This window comes from Aptenodytes forsteri, unplaced genomic scaffold (assembly GCF_000699145.1).
Source record: "Aptenodytes forsteri isolate BGI_AS27 unplaced genomic scaffold, ASM69914v1 Scaffold41, whole genome shotgun sequence".
Lineage (NCBI taxonomy): Eukaryota > Metazoa > Chordata > Aves > Sphenisciformes > Spheniscidae > Aptenodytes > Aptenodytes forsteri.
This window is the reverse complement of record NW_008796211.1, coordinates 1,744,760-1,757,620: the sequence shown is the minus strand read 5'-3', so window position 1 is coordinate 1,757,620 and position 12,861 is coordinate 1,744,760. Positions and strand designations below refer to the sequence as shown.

The window sequence follows — 12,861 nt, the reverse complement described above, 5'->3', positions numbered from 1 at the left end:
TTTAGCACGTAACAGGAAACACACAGGCCAGTTTCTATTTCTCTCCCTTTCATGATTTGTTTTGCGAAGCTCCCCAAATGAGTACTCATGACCAAAACCATTCCCTGTGAAGTGTGATATCAAGACGGAAAATGACAAATATTTTCTTAGGAGTCTGCAATAAAAGTTAAAAACTAGAATATTTTCAAAATTTCCCACAAATTAGATTGCTTTTGAGGAGGTCATACTCAGCACTTTAAAATTATTATTTTCACTATTTTAATTGTCTTCCAGTTTTCTCAAATGACTTCTAGAAAAAGTCAAAGACGACCTTGACAATTTTTATATGAGGGGAGGACGAGCTGATGGCCTTTACTGCCAATTTTCCAGTTATTTGCCAAGACTGTGAAAGGTCCACCTTGTTCATATTTATACCTTCACTTTGTCAGTGGTCTGTACAGAGTGAAAAAAAAAAAAATCTAGAAAACTCATAGTAAACAATTTACTGAGAAAAGTTTGACCAGCTTTAGGAAGTAATTCAACTGAACTAAATTAAATTACTGGTGGTGCATTAAATTAACCATATTTTCAATGGAATTAGGAGCTAGTTCAAAACGAAGTACACAAGGCCGTAATAAAAGAAAGAAATCAGGAGGAGAAGGAGACAATTAAAAGGGTAACAACATTTTCTGGTATACTGCAATTTATGTAATTTGTGTTTAATAAAAAGCTGCAATTATCCTATCAGAAATCAGTCACAAAGAAGCTCTTGAAGGAAAATGCAGGAGCTTTTTGACCTAGTCACTGGAAAGCATTCAGTCTTTGACAGCCATGGCCCACCTGTGTCTCCCCTACCAATCTCCCAGTCCTTTCCAGCACTAGGGACACTGCCGTGGGTGTATCAGGATTTGGAAGAATAATTCGACTTTGGTTGAGAAATCGGATGATGCCCTGGGGGGAGTCACTTTTAGCAATAGTGACCTGGCTCACTAGGTGGAGCCCAAGGACTGCTCCACCAGTGGCTCCTGTCAGCTGGATTTCAAATTGCTCTGCAAATTCACTGCATGGAAAAAGAAAAAGAGATTCTGAGATATCTGAGAAAAAAAATCATTAAAACTAGACTTAGTAATGCAATCATGCCTCCAACCGAATCTGTTTGAAGGTATACAGAAGTCATCTCTCTAAGCATACAGGAGAAGATTCCGCCCATTTGCATAGAATGGTGATACCTGAAATAAACATAATGTTCTATTACCTACTCATGTTGAACTTAAAAAAAAAAACACAGCAAAATATTTTATTATTCACAGCAGTACTATTAACACCCAAAATTTCTGATAATCTAATAAAAAAAAGAAGTACTTGTTCACATAAAATTTATCAGGAACTATGAAACTCTAATAGCAGCTTCTTTTTTCCCCCTTCAAATTTAGGTGATTTTTCAGCACTGCAGAAATTCATTTTTCAATTCCAATTCTACGCACAGGCATACTGCACATGCTAGAAAAGGATTTCTCAGAAGTAAATTAGTGAATAAATATCTAAAAAATTAATTACCTTTCTTCATCATCTATAATAGAGATATAAATAAAAGTCTGGTTCTGGCCATGATAAAAAATGACAGAATTATTATGGATGACATAGTCAACACCATTGGGAAGTGCAGAAATACTTCGAGAAAGAAAATCAGCAGTTACATAGCCATAAGTTCCACGTTTTCTCACAACAGGAATCATGATTAATCCAGCGTCCTCTTCCACTGCAAGAATAATGAAAAAGTTAAATTTATTTTATTAAAAAATTTATGGCATAGCCACAGACTTATCTTCTAAACTACAGTGAAAACTTAAGGTAAACTTACCCTGTAGAAGGATATACTGTGGATCAAATTCTATGATGCCTTCTGCATTATCACTTTTTGCTATAGTGACTCGTACTGTGGAAATATTTCCTATTATTGGAGGTTGATCCATCTGTAGACCATTTTCTTTCACAGTAAAATCAAATCCACTTACAAGAACATAAAAAAGAAAATTACATAAAAATTTATTGTGAAAGTATTAAGATGCAAGTATGACAATTTGTCAATTACCACAAATACTTTTATTTTCTGACAGTTATCACTGAAGAATTTTTGGTCACACTTTTTCAAATTATTTTATATGCAAAATTAGTAGTTTATTCACAGAAATGTGTATCTTTCATTTTTTTTATTTCTCATTTTATCTTCTTATTTGAATTTCATGCAACTTGACAACTGGTATGTAATGTATAGACTTTTAGTTTTAATAAATCTTAATCAGGAAAATCTTTATACTAATGTTAAAAGAATGGGGTTCCATACATCCAATTATTATTATGATTACTATTATAGCTGTCTTATGAAATTTTACAGTAAAATAGCTGAAATCCAGTGGAGACTTCATGCAGGTAGATCAGATTCCAAATACAGTTTGCTCTTCTGCTTGTAATCAATCAACTGGGAATTTTATCTTTACCTTCCTTGCAGTTCCACTTTGGTAATCATCACTGAAAAGTCTTCAGGACCTTCAGGAAAGTCATCATCATGAATTTCAACCAAAATCATTTTACTCTCCTCATGTGGTTCAAACAACAATTCCCTTACTGTGGGAGTGAAATCAATTGCCTCCTCTGCAGTCCCATTTATTATCTGAAAGCAAAGATGCACTTTGCCATAGGATCCCCTGGAACGCACAATAGTGATGTTAACCTGAGGGAAAGAGGACATTTTCTTTAAAAAATGGCTTTGTTTTTCTCTTACAGTTGCCTTTAGGAGACTGTTCTAAAGGCATCTTTTCAATGGTTCTGTCGGGTAACAACAATTTGCTTTAGTAAGTACGGAGTACCTGTAACTCAGCAGGTAGCCTTCTTTCTTAGGCTATTAAAAAACTCCAAAAGCCTCAGACAGCCATTCTGGAGACTGTGCTATGATAAATATAGAATAAATCTTTGATTTTTTTTTTTTCCTAAAGTTAAGAATAAATCTAGCAACAATATTGATATCTATCAATATTTTACGTAAGAAGGAATTTTAATCTAATACCCGTTTTTCTTCTTCTGTTGTTTGCAATAGTTCCTGTGAAAATGTAAACTCTCCATACGGAAAATCACTGGCGGCCATGGTAATATTTGCTGTGCGGCTAGATTCATTTATGAGTCCTCCACCACTGATTCCAGTTAGTTGAAACTGGTAGTAATGCTTCTCCTCAGGACGGTTGTCATCTACAGCCTAGGGAGAAGAACCAATGAAAGCGAAAAGGATTTAAACCATTTCCAGGGAGAGAGGTATAGCTAATTTCTAACCAAGATACTAACTAAATAAATGGAAGTACTTGAAACAGCTACTGGTGTAAAATCTCTCATATACCTGTATTAGAACAACTGCTGCAGACTGCCTATCTCGCATTGTCAAGGTCCCCGATGTCTCAATAAATTCTGTGTGATGAGCAGGTGTTATATTCCAATATATTACGATCTCACCAAAAATCCCTGGGCCACGTATAAGGCTGCAGGTAAGAACACAAACATGGATTTTATTTTCTACCTTTAATATTTAATATCCAATCCAGAGGCAGTATATCATATTGTTGTGCAAGAAAGAAATATCAGCACTGTGAAGCTTGAGTTTTAATATACTAAGTCACTATTAAGATCTTTACAATTCCCTCTTCAGAGCAATAACATTTCTGCAGTTCTGTTTTATTTCCCTGTGTTGGGAGGCATCTTGAGCTGTATTTTTACTGAGAGATCTTTAAAGTTTCTTTGCATGTATAGCCCAAAGGTGGGGGCTGAAAACTGAGCTCTCTTGGTTCCATTCTGCTTTTCTGGAGATAGACATGCCAAACAGAAGGGAAATGGGACTTAAGGGTAATGTCCAGAGGCAATCTGGGTTTTAAGGCAGAAAGACACTAGAATACTACTACGAGATCGCTTGAGAAATGTTCTGTCTGCCACTTGTCTAAAAACCTAGGGCCTAATCCTACTCATGACATCAGTCTTGGTGAACTAAGTCATGACAAAGATTTGTCTATACCTAACATGCTCTACTACATGATCTACAACTACCGCTGCACAAAGCATCACTTTGTCTTTTGGGCTTCTTAGGGCAACATGAGAAGCTGTTCTGTTGCTTCTATTTGCTGTTTCACCAAGGGAAAGCGTCACCTCTACTCTCTACTACATGATCTACAACTACCGCTGCACAAAGCATCCTTTTGGGCTTCTTAGGGCAACATTGAGAAGCTGTTCTGTTGCTTCTATTTGCTTCTATATTTCACCAAGGGAAAGTGTCGTAATCCTTTTTTCCAATACTCTTAGAAGGTATGGTAACATCTTCATTTTCTTCATCCTATTTTCAGTTGACTGAATGCAGTGAAATAATTGCATCTTGTTTCAATTAAAAACCCAGTTCCCACTTAGGTTATGCTAGCCATCATAGCAATATACTGAAATACAATTCAGGCACCAATCCTGAACTGAATCCTGAAAAGCACAAAGCATCTTCAAATGTCATTGATTCCCTTCCCCCCTTCCTTTGATTAGAATCCTCCTTCCTTTAATGCATCAATGTTGTAAATAATTTGAAGACTGAGAGGAATATTTGGAGCTCCCCAGTAATACTGAAAAGACACTTACATACTATATTCTGCCATTCTTTAAAAACAAGCATCTAATTTTAAAAATAGTTCTAATTTTAGAAGTCATAATGAAATGCGGCACTCAAGAAATTCTTGCCAAATGTGGAGTCTCATAGCTTTTGAAACTGAGTTATCGTCCTTCCTTTGGAAAAATGAGTGATGTACCTACCTAATAAGAGCAGTTCCATTATAATTTCCTGAAGGTTCTCCAATCAGAACATGCTTAGATGAATGGGCTATCCCAACCACCCCAGAAGCTCCTTCATCGCCCACAATAGTGATGGTTGCAACACCTATGAAGAGAACAAAAGCTTCTCATGGTAAATGACAACTAACTAATGAGTTAACTTCTGTAAATTTTGTGACATGAGTGGTTAAGCACTGGCTTCCCAGAGAGCCCATGGAATCCCCATCCTTGGAGATATTCAGAATTTGAGTGGACAAGGCATTCAGTAACCTGATCTAATTGTGAAGTCTCCTGTTCCTTGAGCAGGGTTTTCAACCAAATGACCCCCCAGATGGTCCCTTACAGATGAAATTATTCTATGATTTTTACATGTCTGAACCTGGTTTTGGTTTTTGCTTCTTTTTATTAAAGAATTCTTTACGGACAATGTTAACTATCTGAACACAGAAGTCTACACCAATTTAGAATGAAAAATTATGATCTAAAATTCTGATTTCTTCAGACAAGGAAGCAACTCAGGGAAAAAGACTGACAGTCAAAACTGCTACCAACTAGCTGCACACAAAACATGTAAGCACTGCAGACTAAAATAATATGAATAGACTTACTAGAATTCTCATATGAAGTGTCTCAAAATAGACTGTAATGAATTAATTCTTTACCATTTACAGGGGATATCTCTGCATCACCAGTAGAGATTAGCTGAATGGTAAATGTTTCATTCCCGACTGACAGTCAAAACTGCTACCAACTAGCTGCACACAAAACATGTAAGCACTGCAGACTAAAATAATATGAATAGACTTACTAGAATTCTCATATGAAGTGTCTCAAAATAGACTGTAATGAATTAATTCTTTACCATTTACAGGGGATATCTCTGCATCACCAGTAGAGATTAGCTGAATGGTAAATGTTTCATTCCCCTCCAGTAGACCATCTTGTACTGCATGCAAAACAATCAACTTCTGGGATTCAGTCTGCATCACATAAAGACCAGAAGATACATATATATACATTAAGTGAAACTAAACAAAATACGGTATTATAAAAAAGGTTTTTTTCTTTAACAAATTGAGTGTTAAGCATGCATATGCTTGATATAATCTGTAAGACTTTTTAAATATGACATTTCTGATCTGGCTGAAATGTTTTCTAAAACACTAATAAACAGTAAAAATTGTCTCTCAAACATTGTATGCCACCCCAAAAATACCCTGGCTATTTTCAACTGAATAACGATTGAAATTACACATAGAAGTTTTCATCTTAGAGGAAACTTTCTATATGAAATCTTTTCCATCAGAAAGTAAATACTCAATAGAATACATGCATTCTAAGGATTAACATTATTAAAATTAGATATATTAGGTCATAGCGAATTTCTGTCTAATCCACATTTTTGTCAGTGGGCAGTAGCAAATGCTTAAAATAAGAATATAGGAAAAAAGTAGGTACATATTGTATAACCTTAGTACAACATACATACATACTTGTATTCTCACATGTATGCATATATAAGAACTTCAGGAAGAAAAAACAATGTCCAGGCCTATCAGCAGAAAAAGGATAGCAAAATGATAGCAGAACTTTGCCAAATACTGGTGGCAGAACTTTGCCAAATACTGGTGTTCTTACCAAAAAAGCTATTTTCCAGCTGATTAAAAGTAAAAGAAACAACCACAATGCCTATTTATTTAATGTAAAATAGCCTTGTACAGACAGAATAGGTTATGCTTTACGTTAAAACACTTTTCTTCATTAAATATTTTGAGTAGACTCTAAAACAACAACATTAAGATAACAACAATAGCTTGACAATATCCAATATTTTGGCTCCTACTTCAGAGTTTTAACCTGCCACGAAACACAAATCAAATAACACTGTCCAGTTTGAAAGTCACTAGGGTGTTTTATTATTTATTTTTTTAAATCTGCAAATTTTGAGCATTTGTTTATCCTTCTCACCCTTTAAATATCAATTTTCTCTTTCAGTTATCTGATACAGCAATGGAATATATGTTTCTGTAATCATTCTTCACATTCAGTACATTCTTGTTTCTCTTTCTTAAGTGTAGAAACAATTCAGATTTTAAGAACCTACCTTCCTGATGATTACATTATGCTGCCTTAAAAAGAGCATGTCAGCTTTCCTTTTCTGTTTGAAAAAACACTGCATACTGCTAACCCCACCAGTTCAAACTGGCTTTTTCCCAGTGTTATAATATTTAGTAACCCCCTACTTCTATAAACACGTAACAACAACCATGCAAACACACATAAGAAGAAAGTATTTATAAATCTAATAGTAAATAATTTACTGCAATATCAGAAATACCTCATTGAAGTGGAGGGTACCATTCAGAGGGGTCAGATCATATCTGGCTGCTTCCTCAAGAATCCATAACACTTTAACTGCTCCTTGTCCTCCTTGACTTCGACTTACAGTGAGCAATACAACTGCAGCAGGGTCATTAGGTGTCTGAGGTTCCTTCACTGCTACCTGATGAAGAAAGAGAAGGAGGAAGTAGGAAAGGTTGTAGCAAAAGGCATCGATACTGACTTGAGATAAACAACAAAAAACATTATCAATGACAATGTAAAATAACGACAAGAGTGAAAAGCAACAGGAAGATAATAGACGTAAGGAATGTGTTGAATTCTGCTAGCAAAGATTAGTCACTTGTGTTATTTCTGTATGCCCTATGATTCAAAACAATTACAGACAATGAGTCACAAGCAGGCACAGCACCAGCAAATTGTCATTCACTGACAAGAACTAAGATGAGATACGTTTCATAATTTCTTTCCAAACTTTACTTTCAGTAATTCAGATTATTACAAAACCATTTTAATATTCAACAGACTACCAAAAGTCCTACCTGGATGTCCTGAATTGTTAGCATACTGAATTAAATTGATTCAGTCATGCAGAAATCTACATCTATGCAGGAGCACTTTCATTGTTATTACCATCTTACACAGCTAGATGAAGACAAGCACTAATACGCCTTTCAGTGAAGTCATGTCTTCCACTGCAGCTAAGGCTTACCGAAATTGGCTATGTGTTAGTGACACAAACCCACTATCCAGCTTTAGCAGAAAAAAGTGCAATCCAAATCAAACTCACATTCTCTTCTTCAAACCCAAATACTCCAACAGGGGAATCATTTGGTGGAATAGCAACAGTTACCAGGGTGTCATCCCCAAGTCTTGCACCACCTGTTACCCTCACCAGGGCAATCTTGAATATCTCAAGGAATTCAACTTCACTGTCATCTATGATTGTAATTTCTATTTCTCCTGTAGCCTGCAGAAATTGTTAAAAAAAAAGAGCAACAAAGTTTCATTTATAATATTCTGTGAATTGTTTGAAAAAATCTGAAATTTAAAATAGGGAAATTTTATCTAATAATAGATAAACACACACTGTTCAGTTGTGCTTATATCTTACGGTACTTCTGTATTTATAATAAGGTAACAAAATGTCAAGAGTGGTTTTAAAGTCCATCAATGTAAATCTTGTATGTTAAAACCAGCAGACTGCTCTGCTTTGGTACTCAGTAGAAAGTGCAGGTAGACAATATTGTACTTAAGCCAAAATTCTGCTTACAAAGTATATCCTTCTATTTGCCAAAGCCCAGTTCTGTTCACTTGAAATCAAAACCCCTTGTGTACACTAAGTATTGTCAGGGGCAGCATGAAATTTAAAACTATATGTAGAACACAGCTAAGAAAACATACAGGCTTATTCTGAGAATTTATAGAGAAGACAGGTTACGTTACAAATTTTCAGTGTAACAGGCTTTGTTATTAGAAATTATGTCTCCACTTGTGAAGGTACCAAAGGCATACAACCCTATTTGGTCAATGCTTATGAACATTCTGCTTTTCCATGTTAAAGAACTGAAGTCAGGAGCATCATTCACATACATAAGGCCATAAATAAAATGTTTTCAATGAAAAGATGCAAATTCTACTGGAAGAAAACATTAGAAACCTGGAGACAGTTAAGCTTTCAGCAAGCACATACCTGCCCATCTGCAAACGTAAGGTTTCCAAATGACGGTGTGAAGTCTTCAAAGCTAGCAGTTGAATGAATGGCTTCCCAATACAGAGTTGCTGACCCAAACCGCCCAGCCTGTCGAATAACTGGAAGTTTCAGTATATTCTGTGGTGGCGGTACCTCATAACCAGCAACAGCTCCAGTTATATCCTATAAATTCAACAAGAACCTGCTGAGCGACACAGCAACCTTTTTTTTTTTTTTTTTTTTTTTGCATATTGACTTGCAGGTAAAAATAAATTAAGAAATACATAATCACTCTAAATTGGTCTGAATTTAGTATTGACCTTGCTCTGAGCAAAAGTCTGGATTAGATGACCTCCTGAGGTCCTTTTCAGAATATTCTATGACACCAGTTTTAGCACTTCCAGCTCCCTAATAAATTTAACATATTAATTTTGAAGAACCTTTTAAGAAGGAATTGTTTGTCTGGTATCTGGCCTTTTTATCCAGAACAATTTAGTGTCATAAAGCCTATTAGAACACCATCAAAACTGGTCTGAAAACACAGACTCTCCTGATGGAATGCTACTTTAAATATTTTTCATTCAGACTTACTTACCTTTGTAACATTGAAACTAAATATGCCTCTGGCATCGTCATTTTCTTCAATTGTTATCTCCGCTATTTCTAACCCAAGCCTCTTCACGCTTGGCTGACCTCCAGTGGTAGAATCGACCAGTTGCACACCAGTAATATTGATTATAAATCCTTCCTGTAATTCTGGAACATTGTCCTGCAAAAATATTTTCAAATGTCACCTTTTTAATAAATCACTGTAAGTTGTAATACATGCAGGAAGCTGACTACTTGTATCTATAAGAAAGGTAGCTAGATTTCAAAAACCAAGCCAGAATAAGAAAAGTAATACCTCCATCCTGAATATATTTAAAGAATATACATATTTTTGGTGAAAAATTAACATTTCCTGAACTACAGAACAAATCTGTTAAGAGACATGTTAAGTAAAACAAATCCTCTGTAAAAACCTGCAACAAGTTGGAAAAACAGCAAGCACCTAAGACATTTATAATTTTTTCCGTTGTCATTATTATATGTTAATTTTGGGACTACAACAAAACAAAGAATTTGGTTCATTCTCAGTGATGAATACTTGAATTCTTTTGAAAGACATGGCTGCAATTCTTACTAATATACAAACATCTGACGAGGCAAAAATCCCACCTTAGCCATTTGTAGAATGCTAAATCCTACTTCTAATGTAGAAACAGTACAATTTTCCCTTTCCTTAAAGGACATTATTGCTGAAATTTTTGTTAGACTACTCACAGGCAAAATAGTGACTACGACAGAAGTTGTTGTTGCATTCTCTGCCATAATGATTGTTGTCTTTTCCAGTATATAATCCTCATTCTCTGTTGCTTGGTTGGAGAGGGGGAGTTCAAAGTTAGGTGCGGTGCTCAGCTGAATCGCAATCTCTCCGACAAACCCTTGTTCTCGAAGAATTTGTAAACTAAGAGTAGTTGAATTTACTCGCCCTGTAACAAGGAGGGGAAAAAAATCAAGATACAATTGTTTTAACCCTTGCCCTGCTTGATTTTCAGCTTACTTAATTGCACTGGAGCTGCTTGCTCAAGCCTACTTCAATTCTGCTTAGCAAAACAATACTTGGGTAATTCAATGACTCGGGCAAATGAGCACATACAAGTGGTGTGAACACACAACACACAGTATGTACATCTGGAAAGCATTTTAAAACTGGATCTAGAGGAAGAATAAAATATGGAATATTTACAGTTTTAAATGTTTGCTACACAAACTGTTACTTCAACATTGCCATTTTTATTGAGTTTTCCTTCAAAACTCCCATCTCACTACTTTGCCTGGCCTTTACATGCCTAGGAGATCACTATTGATTCTAATACATATAGCAGCATCAGGGGCAGTCACTCTGGCTGTAAATTTTATATTTCCTGAACAAAAATGTTGAAGAAAATGAGATACACTTGTATCAGTCAGGCTGAGATCCCTTTTGGGAAAGCAGATTTGCAATTTTTTCCAATAAACCACCAAACACAGCATTTGGCTAGAAGTGCTGGGTTTATGACTGGAGAAATAGAAACAAATAAAAAGAAACAGGCTTTGTACTTCAGCCTAGTTTCTGTTACTTGTATTAACTAGATACTACTTCACAGTCAGCACCTGTATATAATTCATTAAAAATACAACATTTAAAGATTGGAAAAGAAACTGTGCAAAAAATGAATCCTAAGAACATGCCTTGAATCCTAACTTCGATGTATAAACGTTTATAATGCGCATGCGTGTGCATGTAGGGAACCGACAGAATCCCTTCACAATACTTTCAGGTGCTAAAAAGGGGCAACACTAACTCACTTTAAAACAGAACTGGTGAGGAGGTTTTATCTGCAATAATATTCTGATGGAAAATGTATTTTTCATAAATTTTGTTTGACAATGTGGACAAAATATTAAATTGCCAGGAAATTTCAATCAGGCTTTTGAAGTATGAATAGCCCTTCAGGCAGCTGCTGGAAAACCACCAGGCTGTAGAGAACGCCAGAGCAATCAGCTGCCTAGCTCCCCGGGTCAGCAGGGAGGGAAGGAGCCAGAGCACCGCAGCACTCCTCCTCTGGCCAACTGCCTGGCAGATCCTTTACAATTTCACTTGGTGCCTGGAAGGAAAACTGACATAACCCAATCAAACACGCAGCTGGCAAGCAGGAAAACCCCGATTCAGTTTTCCTGAAGTTCACTCTAGCTCTGCTTCCTTCCTTCCCCTATCCCACAGAACAAAAAGTTTCCCTTTTTGACCCAATTCATGAGGAAAGTCTTTCTATGTAAATTATTTTAAATGATATATTAAACCCATTAAATGGGCAAGTTCAGCTTTTTATCTAAATAGAAGTATTTTATGTATTAGTGATTTGCAACACAAGATGCCAAGATTTTAATAACTTACCCCCTAAACAAAAATGACTGGATAATGTTGATATATGCAATGTGAAAAACAGCATAAAATGTATGTAATGAAATAGCAGTTACATATTTTAAAGGATATTTCTGCTACAATTTTTTAATGGAAAAATGATGATATATATATAAAAATAAAATATATATATATTTTTATATATATAACACCAATGTTATAGCTTCAACAAAGGTGACTTTGAAAAAACATATATTTTTTCCTAAGAATCAAGAAACAGACTTACCTTCTGGCTCTGTGACTTTAACAAAGAGAGACTCCATGTGCCACCCAATCACACCGTGTGGAGAGTCACTGGGTAAAATGGTAAGTACAGCTCTTGCCCGTTTGGGATCGATGACAGCTCCTTTTGTGGTATTCTGAACACCCACAGTGGTAACATGGGTGAGTGTGATTTCCACGGTCTCTGAAAGCTCTGCAACACTGTCCGCAAGAATTGTCAGGGTGATTGTGGACAAGGCCTGACCTTCTGAAAATGTAATCTGAAGTTTTAGAGGGAGGGAAAAAAAAGTCAAACTTCTTCTCAATGCTGTTATACCAAGTGTTTTATTCTGTAAAACTCTATCAAGTAAAAAAAAAAAATTATATATATATACATATATATACATAAAAAATAGAATCATAGATTCATAGAATAGCAGGTTGGAAGGGACCTCAAGGACCATCTGGTCCAACCTTTCTTGGCAAAAGCATGGTCTAGACAAGATGGCCCAGCACCCTGTCCAGCCGAATCCTAAAAGTGTCCAATGTTGGGAATCCACCAGTTCCCTGGGGAGATTATTCCAATGGCTGATTGTTGTCTTTGTGAAAAATCTTCCTCTTGTGTCCAATCGGAATCTGCCTGGGAGTAACTTGTCCCCACTACCCCTTATCTTTTCCATGTGACTCCTTGTGAAAAGGGAGTCTCCATCTTCTTTGTAGCCACCCTTTAAATACTGGAACATGGTGATAAGGTCTCCCCTAAGCCTTCTTTTCTCAAGGCTGAACAAACCCAGTTCTC

The 12,861-nt window shown here is 35.9% G+C and overlaps 1 protein-coding gene across 1 annotated transcript in view; it reads right to left on the bottom strand.

The window, feature by feature from the left end:
• Positions 1 to 12,861, bottom strand: part of ADGRV1 (adhesion G protein-coupled receptor V1) — a 305,425-nt gene that overhangs the window by 188,704 nt on the left and 103,860 nt on the right. The window contains exons 55-68 of the mRNA XM_019474377.1: positions 12,088 to 12,343; positions 10,181 to 10,389; positions 9,453 to 9,626; positions 8,858 to 9,040; positions 7,951 to 8,134; positions 7,163 to 7,323; positions 5,687 to 5,804; positions 4,807 to 4,930; positions 3,368 to 3,506; positions 3,044 to 3,229; positions 2,478 to 2,710; positions 1,841 to 1,989; positions 1,537 to 1,738; positions 820 to 1,039 (exon numbers count right to left, since the gene is read on the bottom strand). Coding sequence (XP_019329922.1) covers positions 820 to 1,039; positions 1,537 to 1,738; positions 1,841 to 1,989; positions 2,478 to 2,710; positions 3,044 to 3,229; positions 3,368 to 3,506; positions 4,807 to 4,930; positions 5,687 to 5,804; positions 7,163 to 7,323; positions 7,951 to 8,134; positions 8,858 to 9,040; positions 9,453 to 9,626; positions 10,181 to 10,389; positions 12,088 to 12,343 — 2,538 coding nt within the window. The remainder of the gene's footprint in view (positions 1 to 819; positions 1,040 to 1,536; positions 1,739 to 1,840; positions 1,990 to 2,477; positions 2,711 to 3,043; positions 3,230 to 3,367; positions 3,507 to 4,806; positions 4,931 to 5,686; positions 5,805 to 7,162; positions 7,324 to 7,950; positions 8,135 to 8,857; positions 9,041 to 9,452; positions 9,627 to 10,180; positions 10,390 to 12,087; positions 12,344 to 12,861) is intronic.